Source organism: Pezoporus wallicus, unplaced genomic scaffold (genome assembly GCF_028554395.1).
Source record: "Pezoporus wallicus isolate ANWC-B61680 ecotype Strahan unplaced genomic scaffold, APGP_CSIRO_Pwel_v1 contig_5352, whole genome shotgun sequence".
Classification (NCBI taxonomy): Eukaryota; Metazoa; Chordata; class Aves; order Psittaciformes; family Psittacidae; genus Pezoporus; species Pezoporus wallicus.
Genome location: NW_026639660.1, coordinates 3,575,554 through 3,588,425, shown reverse-complemented (window position 1 = coordinate 3,588,425; position 12,872 = coordinate 3,575,554). Strand labels below are relative to the sequence as shown.

The window sequence follows — 12,872 nt, the reverse complement described above, 5'->3', positions numbered from 1 at the left end:
GCCTGCCTGTAAAGGACTGGCCATTGCCCACCGCCAAGCTGGAGCCACCCTGTTAACCCAGGAGAAGGGGAGAGTAACGGAGGAGCACAGTCAAGTGCAAGAATGTTGGCACTGGGGTCCATCTGCACAGGGCAAGGAGCCCAGGGGAAGAGGAGGGTGTAACTGCTTGGGATGGTGAAGGGAAGCACGAAGAAATGTGTGCAGGAGAACACCCCATTCAAACCACCAACCCCTCCTCTCTGGGGGAAGGCACTGCCGCTTGGGTTCTGCCCCCCCTGTCCTGCTGGGGACCGTGAGCAGGGGGCAGGGATGTCCTAGGAGCTACCAGAGACAGGAGGGGAGGCCAAGCCAGTGTGATGGTGGTGGCATTGCTGCGTCCATGCGGAAGAGAGGGGCTTCTGCTGCACTACAGGTCATGCATGTTCATGCAGCGCAGGAGCCCACAGACATTCAGTGCTGAAGTTGCAGGGCTTGACCAGTGGTGGGGCAAAGTCATGGGCATGGAGGTGGGATGGACGTGTTGAAGGCCACACAGAAGGAGCCACTGGGCTCTATGCTTTGGTCGTGCTTAGCGGTGAATGCAGTGCAAGGGTATTAAGGAGTATGGCCCTTCCTCCTCCCAGAAAGCCAGTGCAGCTCACTGGGAACCTGCTGCCTCTGCCTGAGCAGGGCAGTACCTGCTGATGCTTCCAGGCATGGGCACAGAGACAGGCAACATGTGCTAGTGGGGACAGGGCAGCATAGAGCAAGCGATAAGAGTCCTATCCCCCCTTTTCCCCTGCAGCTCCTGCTTCTCCCTGCTCTGCAGATGTCCCCCAGCCCACTCCTTCACTCCTGCCCTGCTCAGTGCAGGGATGCACAGGTATCCTGTGCTGCATGCCCTCCTCCTGTTCTGGGCTGGGGAGAGAGGAGCGGGAGTGGAAAGAAGCCCAGCTAAGAAAAGGAGAAGGGCATCCCCTGGCTGCCTTGACTCCTGGTCCACTGAAGAGGGTGGCATGAGGCTTGTCAAGAGGCAGGGCTGGTAGGTCAGCGTGGGATGGAGCAAGGGGGGAAGAGTATCCTGTGTCCATAGATCCAAAGGGAGGCACTTGGAGGGGGCCTGGGTGCTGGGGTGTCCCAGTGGTAGAGTATCAGTCATGGTTCCTAGCCGCACATCGTCAGCAGCAGCCACTGGGAAGGAGAGGGAGAAGGGATGAGAAATGTGTGGCCTGCAGCAATCCTGTTTTCTCATATCGATCTTTTCTGGTCTCCTTCCATACCCGGAGGGCTTTCTACCACCCCACTCCATGTGCCCCATTCACCCTAGTGCCTGATCTCCTTGTCTTCCACCCTACCTCCCACATAACTGAGTTCTCACCTCAGTGAGGTTCATGACGGCCGTGCCAGTGCCTTCAGTATCCATGCTCTGGAAAAACCCTACAGGGGCACAAGAGCAAGGTGAGCAACATGTCCCTCTGTGCCTGCCTGTCCTGCCCCAGAGCCACACTCACTGAACATGGCCTCCAGCTTCACGAGGCAGCAGACAAAGTTGTCGAAGTCCACTCCCATGTCATCATCTGCATAGCGGGCCACCACCACCTGATGCAGCTTGTTGTTCAGCTTGAAACCTGCAAGGCAGAGAGCAGTCAACATGCCAGGGAGGTAGGAGAGGAGGGTGTAACTATGGCAGTCCACGTTACCCAAAGGGGCCATCAACCCACCCAATGAAGGATCTATGTCCAGCCTCAGCAGGAAGAGAATGCTCCCCCTGGAGCCATGTGACTAGTTAGATCACTGATCCACCCTGGGCCTCTGCTTTGCCAGGAAGGGACCCTGCAGCTCACAGGAGGACAGAGTTTGGGACCACCTTATGTGCATGCCTAACTCTGAGGCGCCAGCACTTGTCACAGGGGGGATGGAGAGATCCCAGTATAGTCATGGACCACATCTCACTGCCACGACAGGCTGGCTTGAAGCATGCAATATAGGCTGGTTACACTCTTCTCCAGCTACTTGGGACTGTGCTGACAGCAGGAGCCCCGTTACCATCCTTCTCCAGACTTACCAGCTGACTCTAGAGCCATGCGCATCTCGTAGGAGCTCATGGTGCCAGACTTATCCAAGTCATGCTGCCGGAAGATTGTCTGCAAAAGCATCCCAGAGCCATGAAGAGCAGCCTGTGCAGCCTGGCTATCCCCTCACCCTGCTGCCCCTGTGCAGTGTGCCATGCCCGCCGCTCCTCCTCACCAGCCAGCTCCGGATTTTGTTCCACAGGATCTGGAACTCCACCAGCCCAAGGCGGGCGCTGCCATCTTTCTGGGGAGCAGCGGGTCAAGGGGAAAGCAGCCAGCAAAGGGGGTGGTGTAAAGGCAAAGCTATGAGATCCCAGCCAGATAAACCTGGCCACACTTGCTCTGCCCAGTTTTCCCTCCCAGGTTCCTTTCTCTGTCCTGCCACATTAGCAAGATCAGAGCTTGCAACCCAGCAGGGAAAGTACAATGCTTAAGCTATCTGGCATCCACTCCCTGGGAGCAGCTGTGCTGCTGCTGTAGGAAGCACACTGCCGTGGTGTCCTTGGGAAAACTGGGCTGGCCTGCAGTGAAATGGGATGCTGCAGGGCCAGTCTGGAGAAGAGCTTGGAGGTGCTCCTCTACGTGATCCCTCAGCTCCGTGTCCTTTTGCAGGCAAGAATAAAGACCATGGCTCCTGTCGCTTTATACCTCTCGTCCTCAACCTGCTGGGCAGGATGGTTTAGGGAGATAGGAGCCCATCAGCCCTTATTCCCTTCAGGGAGTGCCATGAAGGCTGGGTGGCACCACAGCACATCAGGCTGGGGAGCCTACGAGGAGTGGAAGCAGAGGGAGCTTTGTCCTGGAGGGGAAGGCTGAAGGCAAGAGTGGGGCTGGGCTGGGCTTCTGGTGGCAGAGCCAGGGCCCAAAGCAACAGGGAACTGATGGCCCTTGCCACAAAGAGCTGCTAAAGCCCAGGGATGTAAGGCAGGTGGCCCTGAAGCCACAAGGATTCCTCCCTCCCTCCTCTGGTTGAACACCCTTGGCACAGCCAGAGAGCCAAGCCCCAGCTCCTGACAAGTCTTGCCAGCAGGCTGAGCACCAGGGAAGCTGGCTCCTGCTCACAGCACCAAGAGGATACATCCATCAGGTTGACCATGTTGCGGCAGGAGTCCAGGCTGAACCCATCCGTCTTCAGATCTTTGTCTGAGGAGGAAGAAGGAGGTTGAGCACATGCATCAGAACCCAGCCTGCTGAGCAGGCTGCAGGGAGTGAGGGGCAGGGAGGGCAGCGCTTACGTCTAGCGAGGACTCTGTTCAGGATAGTGCGGAGCTCAAAGACACTGATTTCCATGTCCTGCAGCAGGAGCAGAGTTAGCAGAACCCCTTCCCTGCTCTCCACCCCACTTGCGGTCATTCCTCCCTCTCCTGCCTAAACATCTCTGCCTCAGCCACAAAACATTAGGGTGCTACTGCATTTCCTGCATGCCCACAAGAATTTGGGCCACAGCTGGATGCCCCTTCACCACCCCTGGGGACAGATGGGCCGAACAGCAGCAGAGATGGACTTGTCTGTAGGATGGAACTGAGGCAAGCATGGAGTGGGTTGGAGCTCACAGCCAGGGGTCCCATCCTGTCCCCTCCCCATTCCAGGGTCTCCCAGAGCTCAGCACAGCTGTACCCACCTCCCCTGCCAGCTGCTGGAACATGTTCTTGAAGCCATCCTCTATGTCATCCTCAGTTATTTCCTCCTGGGGTGATGCAGGCCAGAAAGAATTTGTTAGTGGTCAAAGCTGGGTTCTGCCCTGCCTCCCAGGTTCAGCAAACCTGAACTGGAAGGGAAGTTCTTCCTCTTATCCTTGTTACTTCCCATATCCCCATCACCTTGACCCTGCCAGCCTCTCTCCAGCCCCAGTGACATCCCAAGCCCAAGCAGCCACCTCCAGCCTTCAGCTCCCCCTCCCAAGCCGCAGAGCATGAGCACCAAACAAAACCAAAGCAGTGGCTCCTACTTCATCTGCCAGTTCTGCTGAGATCTCCTCGTCCAGCTCCCTATGGGCAGAAAAGAGGAAAACAAAGCGATGAGCAGCCAGCAGCCTGCCTGCGCTGGGGAACTGTCCCATCACCCACAGACACAGGGTGTCCCCAGACCAGGCAGAGACTCACTCCGTGTCCGACTGCTTCTCGGTGAAGACTCGCAGGACGAAGTCGGCCTCCTTGTGTGGCTCGAAGGTGGAGGGCACCACGATGTACTCACCGGGGGGCAGCCGGATCTGGTTGCTCACCTCCCGCAGGTTGATAAAGGTCTCAGACCGTGCCCGTGACTGGTTTCGCAGGAAGAAATCCTTCTTCAAGTGAACGTTCTGGCTGCCCCGGGCCTGAGGAATGAATGTGCTTGGGGACCACAGCCCCGCAACGTGGAGAGACCAAAGCCAGCCTGATCAGGCAGCACATTCCTACCCTGCCCATCCCAGCAGCCATCCCAGAAGGAGTCAGTCCTCCCTCAGGGAGATACCCAGCACCCATTAGCAGAGCACAATGGGAGCTTCCACTTCACTGGGTGCACAGCTACCATATCACTGGGTGCACATGTATGCATGCACTTCTGTTAACTCATTCCTGCCCACTCTTGAGCTCCCATCCAGGAGGGGCAGGCTCTGGCAGCTCAGGACATACCTCCTCAGGAACCTGCGGAGAGGAGAGAAGAGTGGAAAAACCCATCAGACTCTCAGTACCTGTCCCCATCCCTTACAGCTGCAGGGAGCACAGGACAGGGCACATGAACCCACAGACTGGCAAAGCAGGTGGGAAAGGTTTCCTTGAGGACTGGGGTGCCAGATCGAGGCAAGACTGGCAGGGATGAGCGTCCCAGGAAGCAGCACTGGGGCGGGCAGGGGTTACCTCGTAGACAGCGAAGCCGATGGTGTGCATGTCACCCCCGACCCGCCGCTCCCGCCGCCGATGCTTCTGCATTAGAGCCACCAGGAAGCTGCAGGCCACCTCGTCATCCCCGGGGTCGTCATCCTCTTCCAGCAGCTTGATCTTAAACTGGGGGTTGATCCAGAACGTGGCTGGAAGGCAGAGGGTGTGCAGATGAAACACCCGGTTCCGTCACACTGCGGAGTGAAGCAGCGGAGGAGGGAGGTACCTGGGTGATTCCTGCAGCCCCCGGCAGTGCTTCCCCGGCGCCACGTGCCCTCGAACACTTGCGTGTGCCATCTGCTGAGCTCATCCTTGGTGAGGGCATCAGGGGTCAGGTTGCAGATCTCCAGCCTGGAGAACTCCCTCATGAAGTCCCGGAAAGACATCCTGTGGGAGCAGGCAGGGGCTGAGGCCAGGGCACTCCTTGCGTTAGGAAGGGCAGTGCAGGCAGCTCCGGGCCCAGCCAAGATTTTGGCAGAATTAAGTGACAGCAGGAGCTTCTTTTACCCTGAGCAGCTGTAGCTCATTTAAAGCCCACTGCTGGGTCTGGGGAAGAAGGGATGTTTACCCTTCCTAGATGCTTTGCATTTTGTTGGGCTGAATTTCTTTGAACAGAGGAAAATTATTAACCAGATGAGATGAGAAAATGCTAGCAGGTTCCCCAGTGCTGGAAAGCCAGCTCATAAACGCAGGTCATGCGTTTCAGGACCTCTCCTCAGCTTCTCTGCTCCTTTTCCAGGCTGGCTGTTGTAAAAGAGCAGCATTGGCACTCACCAGAACTCTCCATCCTCCATCTTCAGCTGCAGCTCTTCCCTGTCATCAGGGTCAATGTTGTCCCACTCGGAGGAGCTGCAATAGCAGGAGAGAGACAATTAGATGAGAACTACTCAAGGTGAACTGAGAGCACTTCAGAGCTGGCCCTCAACTGCTCCCCTCTCTGATGTGAGGGGCACTGCACACTGAACCTCTCCTGCAGTGCCATGCTGTGTGTGCAGTGCCCGCTTGCCTGCTGTCCCGGCTGTCCAACTCACCCATCGCTCCAGGCTCCTGTCCACTCCACCTGACCCCAGGGGTTCCTGATGCGGATGAGCTGTTCCTGCTGACCCCGATAGTTCACCTGACAATAATGAGACATGGGACGCTGAGCCCATGCCACTGGCCGGGCTGTTTTATTGCCATTAAAGTCTCATCTAACCAACTCACATCTCTGAAGGCTGTGACAGAATAGGCATGGCCCTTCACCAGCTTCTTGAAGGTCACCGCTTCCATATCAAAGGCACTTGTGATCTGAAGACAATGTGGAAGACTCAAGTGAATATGATTAAAACACCTAACCCTTTCCCTCCACCATGTGGAGAACTCTCCTGCCTTTGCACTGCTGTAGCCAGCAGGTAGCAGCTCCCTGTGCTCAAAGGCTACTGGCTGAGGACAATTTAAAGACAGTTTCCCTGCTGGAGGATGCTGAAGATGCATCAGAGAACCATCCAAACTTCTGAAAGCATGAGAGGGAGCAGCTGGAAACCCCTGCTCCAGGTAATTTGCAGACACTGTCACAAGACATGGCCAGAGCTGTAGGCAGGCCCTCGTTCAACAGCCTGCACTCAAGATGGATATTCCTGCTCCATCCAAAGAAGCCCATTCAAAGCAACTGGGTTGCAGCCCCACGCTAGCTCTGACAGGGTGCTCTGCTAAGAGGGGAAAGAAGTAACCTCCTGCCCAGTGTCCCAGCGAGGGCCCTGCTGACACAATCTCAGGCTGTGAGCCCTTGCTTTGGCAGAGCCCCTGGCCCATCCCACCGCACCACTTACGTCGATGGAGCAGCCGAGCAGGGAGCCCCTCTCCAGCGCCTTGCGGATGATGTGGCCCATGTTGCGCGGCGGCCGTTTGAGGTCGTACATCTCTGCCACGCCGCCAGTGAAGTCCTCGAAGCCCTCGGTGGTGCTGCCCCCCGAGAGTGACTCGTAGCAGCCATTCAGCCTGCACAAGAGGGAGGGGTGAGGCGGCAAGGACACAGCCACTGCTGCTCCCCTGGCACCCAGCACAAGCAGGGACAGGGATAGAAGAGACCCCCTCCCTCCACCCCACACTGTGAGGTGCCCTGTCCCCAATATGCCTGCCTCAAAAGTACTCACTTGGCATAGGCCTTCTCCAGCAGAGCACTCCAGAACTCTGTGCACTCTGCCGAGTGGACAAACAGGAGCTCCCCGTCCTTGGTGGGCAGCTGGTCATCCACCACCACGTCCACCCATTCACCAAACTGCCAGATCTGCAGGGTCAGGAGAGAGTGGAGTGAGCTCGGACCATCACAAGACTTGCTCGTCCCTACCCTCAAGCCACCACCCTCCGTCCCACCCCTGAAGCCAACCAGCTGTGGAGGGCCAGGAGCTCCCAGCGCACCTGGAAGTGGAAGATGCCTGCATAGTCCTCCTGGAAGCTCTGCCCGTGGGGCACCACGCGGTGCAGGAGTTCCTCGTTGAGCGTGAGGGAACCGATGGCAGCCAGCAGCCAGCAGTCACCTGGGGAAGAAGAAGCTGGTGTGAGCACCCACCACATCCCTAGCTGGGGTAGGTGGTGGATGTGTAGGAGCCTGTGGTGTGCTCTTCTTGCAAACATTTGGGGCTCCCCAGCTCCAAAAGCACGTGGAGAGAATGGAGAAGGTCCAGCAGACAAACAGAGCTCAGGGAGCCAGGCTTGCTCAGCCTGCTACAGAGAGGTGTGTTAGCTCAAAGCAACAGGGAACAATCCTCCCTGACCAGGATCCTGTGTCCAGACCACTAATAACCCCCTCCTGCAGCCATTTACCTAGACCCTCCTGGGGCTCATTCCTGACTGCCCTCCACATCGCAGACAGCGAGTTCTGCAGTGGAATTACACCGTGCATTTAAAAAAACATTCTATCCAGTGAGTGGTTTAACACTCTTTCCCTGGCTCCTTATACTGGGAGCAGCACCTCTGCACATTTCCTTCCAAGTGCTCTTAACCACAAGTGCTGCTCCAGGCCAGCACTGCACTTTAAATTGTTTGCCTTGGTTCTCCATTCTCCTTTGCTTTTGAAGCGTGTCACACCTTAGCCTGGAGCTGGAAAACCCGTACCGGGCTGTGGCTTGACAAAATGGCAATCCACACTTTTTAATGACCAACTGAACATCACCACAGTGCTCTGGGCTGTTAGGTGCTCCAGTTACCACCTCGAGTTTGTTCTAATTACTGGATGTGTTAAATGTGGTCAGCCCTGAAAACAGAGTGCTGTGTGTCTACTCCCAGTTGGGTACCCAACTTGATCCAGATCAGGATGACGCTCTTGGTGGTACCCGGATCTGGTTTCAGTTGCCAGCCCTGACAGCGTACCCAGCCCATTAACACTGCTCTCCTTGTTTCAGTGCCTCTGCCTTGGGAGACACCCCTGGAGAAATAAGAAATCACCATCTGTACTTTATAGCTCCCTTCTTAGTTCCTTTCTGCCACATACTCCTTTGCAAGCACTTTGTCATGACCAGCACAACCTCACCTAAGTTTGTTACTGCCATCCAGCTGCCATCCTTCACCATTCACCAAAGCAAGGAGCTCTTTGGAGCAGCTCCTGGCACTGTTGTCAGCATGCGTCAGGCATGGATCCACCCCACATCTCCACTGATCACAGCGTGGTCAGGCTGTGCACACATCAACCCATCAACAGGTGTCCCCCCCCCTTCCAGTTTCCACTGGGAAAGGAAAATGGGAAGGGAGCTTTGGTACAGGGATGGTTGTGCAGAGGCTGGCATGAAAATGCGCTGCATGGGCCTGCAGAAAGGTGCTGTGAAACTGCTCCACTCTCAACCTCTTCTCCAGCCCTCTCCAGCCACTGCTCTCCAGACCAAGATCCGGGGACAGAGCTCCAGCACTCACCCAGGGCCCCTTGGCAGATGTCTGTCCGGGTTGCACCTCCAACGATGAACTGAGGGTCATCCACTAATTCCTGCAGGAAGACAAGGGAGTCAGATGCTGGATCTTGGCAGGGCCTGGGGTTCTGGGAGACTGGCACCCACTGCAGCTCTGACTCGAGAAGAAGGGGCTAGGGTCTCTGAGAGATGCATGCCACCTGCCTTCTGCCAGGGAAATCTCTGCCTGGGGACTGCAACTCCAAGGCCATCAAGGTAAGGCTGCTATAGCCATGGGAGGACACAGCTAAATAGACTAATGGCATTCTCCTTGCACTCGTAGCACCAGGAGATACAGACCCTCAAAAGCCCCAGTTACCAAGGGTGACACATCCATGCCACGACACCTAGAAGCAATGACATAGCCCACACATTGTAAAGCCCACAGCCTGCTGCCCAGAGGAAGCAGGGCCTGCTAGACATGATGCTTTTTCAAGTAGAAACTCACGGGGCATTGCTCTAGGCCCTTGGGAAATGAGGTTATGCAGCACTGAAGGGACTGAGCACTGAGAGGAGAAGGCCAGCAACAGGCTGCAGCCTGGCAAACCACATCAGTGCAGACACTGCAGGGCAGGGATGCCAGCCCAGCCCAGCCCAAGGAGAACCAAGCCTGTCACTTACCGACGGACGTTTCCACTCCACCCCCCTTGTCTTGCTGGAGTGTGGCCCCAGCTCCTTGAATCCGAGGGCAGAAGGGCCAGCTGGGAACTGGGGGTCCCTAAAGAGGGTGCCGCTCTCAATGCACTCCTGTTTGAGAGCCTCATAGTCCTGGTTGAGGTACTTGATGGCGTTGTGGTGCTGGCCGAGCCCCTCGGCCTTCAGGCGGTCTCTCTGCAGACGGGCAGCCATCCCACCAAAGGGATTCATGGCAGGGCACCGGCAGCCCTACCTTCAGCTCCGCTCCCTGCAATGAAAATGGAAAAGCATGGTGGGGCTGAGGCAGGGTCCGCTGCCCGAGCAACCCCTGGGGACATCAGCCATTTCACATCCACGGCTGCACCCACAATTCACCACCATTCCCACAGCAGGGACCTTCTCCATCAGCGTTGTCCTGGGGCAATGTCCCGGCACACAGAACATCTCCGGGGTGCCTTAAGTGCCAGGAGCATCACCCCAAATCCCAGCCCCAGCCCGGCCCCGTTCTGAGCCACGGCCTCCAGCCCGGCCACCGCAGCCCAGCTCTCTTTAGAGGACACCACAGGAGCAGAGCCCCTTTGAGGGCTGGCTGGGAGGAGGCAGCCCAGCAGCGGCCAGACCGCGGCTCTCCCGTCCTGTCCTGTTCCTGATACACAGAAGGGCCGCGCCTGGAGGAATTTCTGCCGCTTTCCGCCTTCCCACAGCCTCTCCTCCCGGCGCAGCTTCCCGGTACCTTCCCTCATCCCGGCTCCTCCTCGTCCGTCGCAGCCGGGAGGGCGTCACCGGCCGCCCCGCAGTGTGTCCCAGCCCCTGGGCTCCTCTCCCATTCCGTCTCCCTCGAAAGCCGCCGCGGCTGCCTGAGCACTGAGTCAATAGGGCCGGGAAGGGAGGAGCCCGGCGGGCGCAGGCACAGCTCTATCTATGGGGCCGGCGAAGGACGAGGGAAGGAAGGGGCGGGAGGGGACGGACCTTCCCGGCGCACACACGGGCCGGGTGACTCAAACCAGCGGAGCAGCCTGCGGGAGGCACCGGGGAAGGGCTGTGGGGTGCAGCGGGGCACCCCGGCACCAGCAGACCGGGGTAGGGCAGAGCCCCCACCCCGCACCGGTCGCTCCAGTGCTGCCTGGTTCAACCGTCCATGCAAGCAGGGTCACCCGCAGCAGAGCCAGGGGGCAACACCATGGGCCCGCTGGTGTTTGCCGCTTACCCTGCCCCACTCCCCCCATCTTAGCTCCCTCTCAGTACTGAATATGCCAGAGGTTACCCCACACAAAGCAGTGGAACAGTCCTTGGGTAAATAACCCAGGAGCCAGTGACCTGTGCAGAGCACTGGGCTGGGGTGCCAGTGCTGGCCTGCTGCCTTCCCAGTGCCCCATCCTAGGGAGCAGCGTGCATCCTGGCACTGGAGAGGTGGCTCTCCTTGTTCTGCAGTGCTGTGATAGCAAAGGGAAGGCAGGCAACAATGGAAAGTGCAAGCTCCTATGCAAAAAGCATAAACTTGGCTGCTAACCCAAGGGGCTGCCCTAACCAGGAGCTTTTTAGGAGGAAAATCCACTCCTCTCCCTCACTCTGCCTGCCCTGGGATGCTCTAAACTCACTATTTTTCTCCAAGGCAGCACCAACCCTTCTATCCCCTACAATGGCTCTTTTCCACCATCTCCTCCCTCCCACTCCTGCTCTGCAGCCAGCACCCTGGCAGCCTCTCCCAGCAGCAAGGCACTCGCTGCCTGCAGAGCTGGTGGGATGGCTCCTCTGGTCCAGGCCTCTGCCCAGAGGCCAGGGGCACCGTGGGAGGAGGAATCCCAAACGCAGTCACACACAGAGCCTCCAGCTCCCATTCCCCAGCACTCACACCACAGCCCCCTGCACCCGCTCCCACGCTGCCTACCAGTGCTGGACATGGCCGCGGCCATGGGGAGCTCTGTGCTGCCTGGACACGGGCAGCATGTGAGTTATTCTTAGCTCCGTGGCTGTAAATACTCGGGAAGGTTGTGCTCATGGCAGACGGAGGTCACGCAAGCGCAGAGTGAGGAAAAACATTTGAGACCCCGATATGGGACAGGAACCACGTGGGGCCCGAAGAAATAGGGTCAGTTGCTGACACCTCCCGAGGCTGATACTGCTGGGCACTGCAGGTCCTACACAGTGGAGGCAAGTGCATGCAGAGACAAGCCAAGCCCCCAGGGCGGTTCTCCACACCTGGCACCATCCAACCACAGGATGATGCTTTCCTCTGTGTGGAGGCACCTCCGATTCCCCCCCGGGTAGGAATGAAAGACATGCTGGTCCCCGCAGGATCCCTGACCTCGTGGTACCGTAGCCCGTACTAAAAACCCCTGGGCAGCATCACTGCTGAAGTCCAGACAAAAAAAATCTCTGCACACCTCTCTTCTAAGAAAGGTCTCTAAGAGCCAGCTGCTCTTAGAGATCGAAGGAATAGGGAGCTCCCTTCCTTAAAACCAGCCAGGCCGAGCCCTGACACCGCATCCTGCCGCATACTCATCGCGGGGCAAGGAGCCACAGCTGCTCATAGGGTCCCACTTTGCGCAGACAGCTCTCAGGCCCTCCCCAGTCCTCCGAAGGACAAAGACCTTCCTTTCCCACAAGCTCCCCTGTATGTTCCCGCATCCCCTCGATGACATGCAGGGTTACCATTGCATCCGGGGTGGCTGCGGTACCCATTTTACTCTCCGCCCTGATCGGGAAGCCTCCGGCTCTCTGTGGCTGCATTATCTAATGCAAAAATCGCCGCGGACAGAAAGGGGATGGTGGGATAGACCCGCGAACCTGGAGAAGCCCAGAGCCCGGGGAATCCCCCACCCTGGTGCTAACCCCGTGATGGGGTCGGGTAAATGTGGGGATGAGGGTGACTTACGGAAGCTGCTGCCGCCACCGCCCTGCCCGGCTCAGCCCAGCCCAGCCCGGCCCGGCCCGGTTCAGCCCCGCGGAAGGTGGGGTTTCAGCGGGCAGGATGTGCGGATGCAGGGAGGGCGGTGGGAGGGGGAATTAAAGGCGTAGCGGCAGCTCGCAGCTACGGGGAGGGGATTTATTGGGGTTGCTGGTGCTGTCCCGTCTGCCAGCGCCCTCTCCCAGCTGCGGTACCGCCGGGCTGGGGCGCTCCTTCTGCCTCTGCTCCGAGCTAAGGGCGAGCTGCACCCTGAAACCGGGGCTTAAAGGAGAAGAGGAAGAGACCTTTCCCTAGGAAAGGGTTTTGGGGTGACATGGCACTGCCCCAGGCGGCTGGCACCTCAGCCCAGGGCTTGTTGACCTTCTGGCGCCGGGGCTGAGCATGGTGGTTCCAGTGGGTGCCATCCGCTGTGTGGCTCCTTCTCATAGAATCAACTAGGTAGGGAAAGACCTTTAAGATCATCAAGGACCCAGGACTGCCAAGGGATGGACTCGACCCAGGT

General features: G+C 58.0%; 1 protein-coding gene across 1 annotated transcript; it reads right to left on the bottom strand.

The window, feature by feature from the left end:
* Positions 1-306: 306 nt before the first annotated feature.
* CAPN11 (calpain 11) lies at positions 307-10,462 on the bottom strand. Its single transcript, XM_057415422.1, has 22 exons — positions 10,196-10,462; positions 9,448-9,730; positions 8,795-8,864; positions 7,307-7,425; positions 7,042-7,175; positions 6,718-6,886; positions 6,113-6,196; positions 5,941-6,026; positions 5,684-5,758; positions 5,136-5,296; positions 4,889-5,058; positions 4,664-4,675; positions 4,154-4,365; positions 4,000-4,039; positions 3,673-3,738; positions 3,287-3,344; positions 3,130-3,194; positions 2,227-2,295; positions 2,045-2,123; positions 1,491-1,607; positions 1,358-1,416; positions 307-1,170 (listed from the first exon to the last, which is right to left on the bottom strand). The coding sequence occupies exons 2-22, from the start codon at positions 9,691-9,693 to the stop codon at positions 1,144-1,146; spliced, it is 2,118 nt and encodes a 705-aa protein (XP_057271405.1). The 5' UTR covers positions 9,694-9,730; positions 10,196-10,462; the 3' UTR covers positions 307-1,143.
* Between the last annotated feature and the right edge of the window lie 2,410 nt (positions 10,463-12,872).

Excerpts from the sequence above, each read along its gene's own strand:
- CAPN11 (XM_057415422.1), bottom strand. The coding sequence starts at position 9,693 with ATGAATCCCTTTGGTGGGATGGCTGCCCGTCTGCAGAGAGACCGCCTG. Across the intron at positions 5,059-5,135 it reads GGGCTGCAGGAATCACCCAG|CCACGTTCTGGATCAACCCC; the intron begins GTACCTCCCTCC and ends TCTGCCTTCCAG. Across the intron at positions 1,417-1,490 it reads GAAGCTGGAGGCCATGTTCA|GGTTTTTCCAGAGCATGGAT; the intron begins GTGAGTGTGGCT and ends GTGCCCCTGTAG.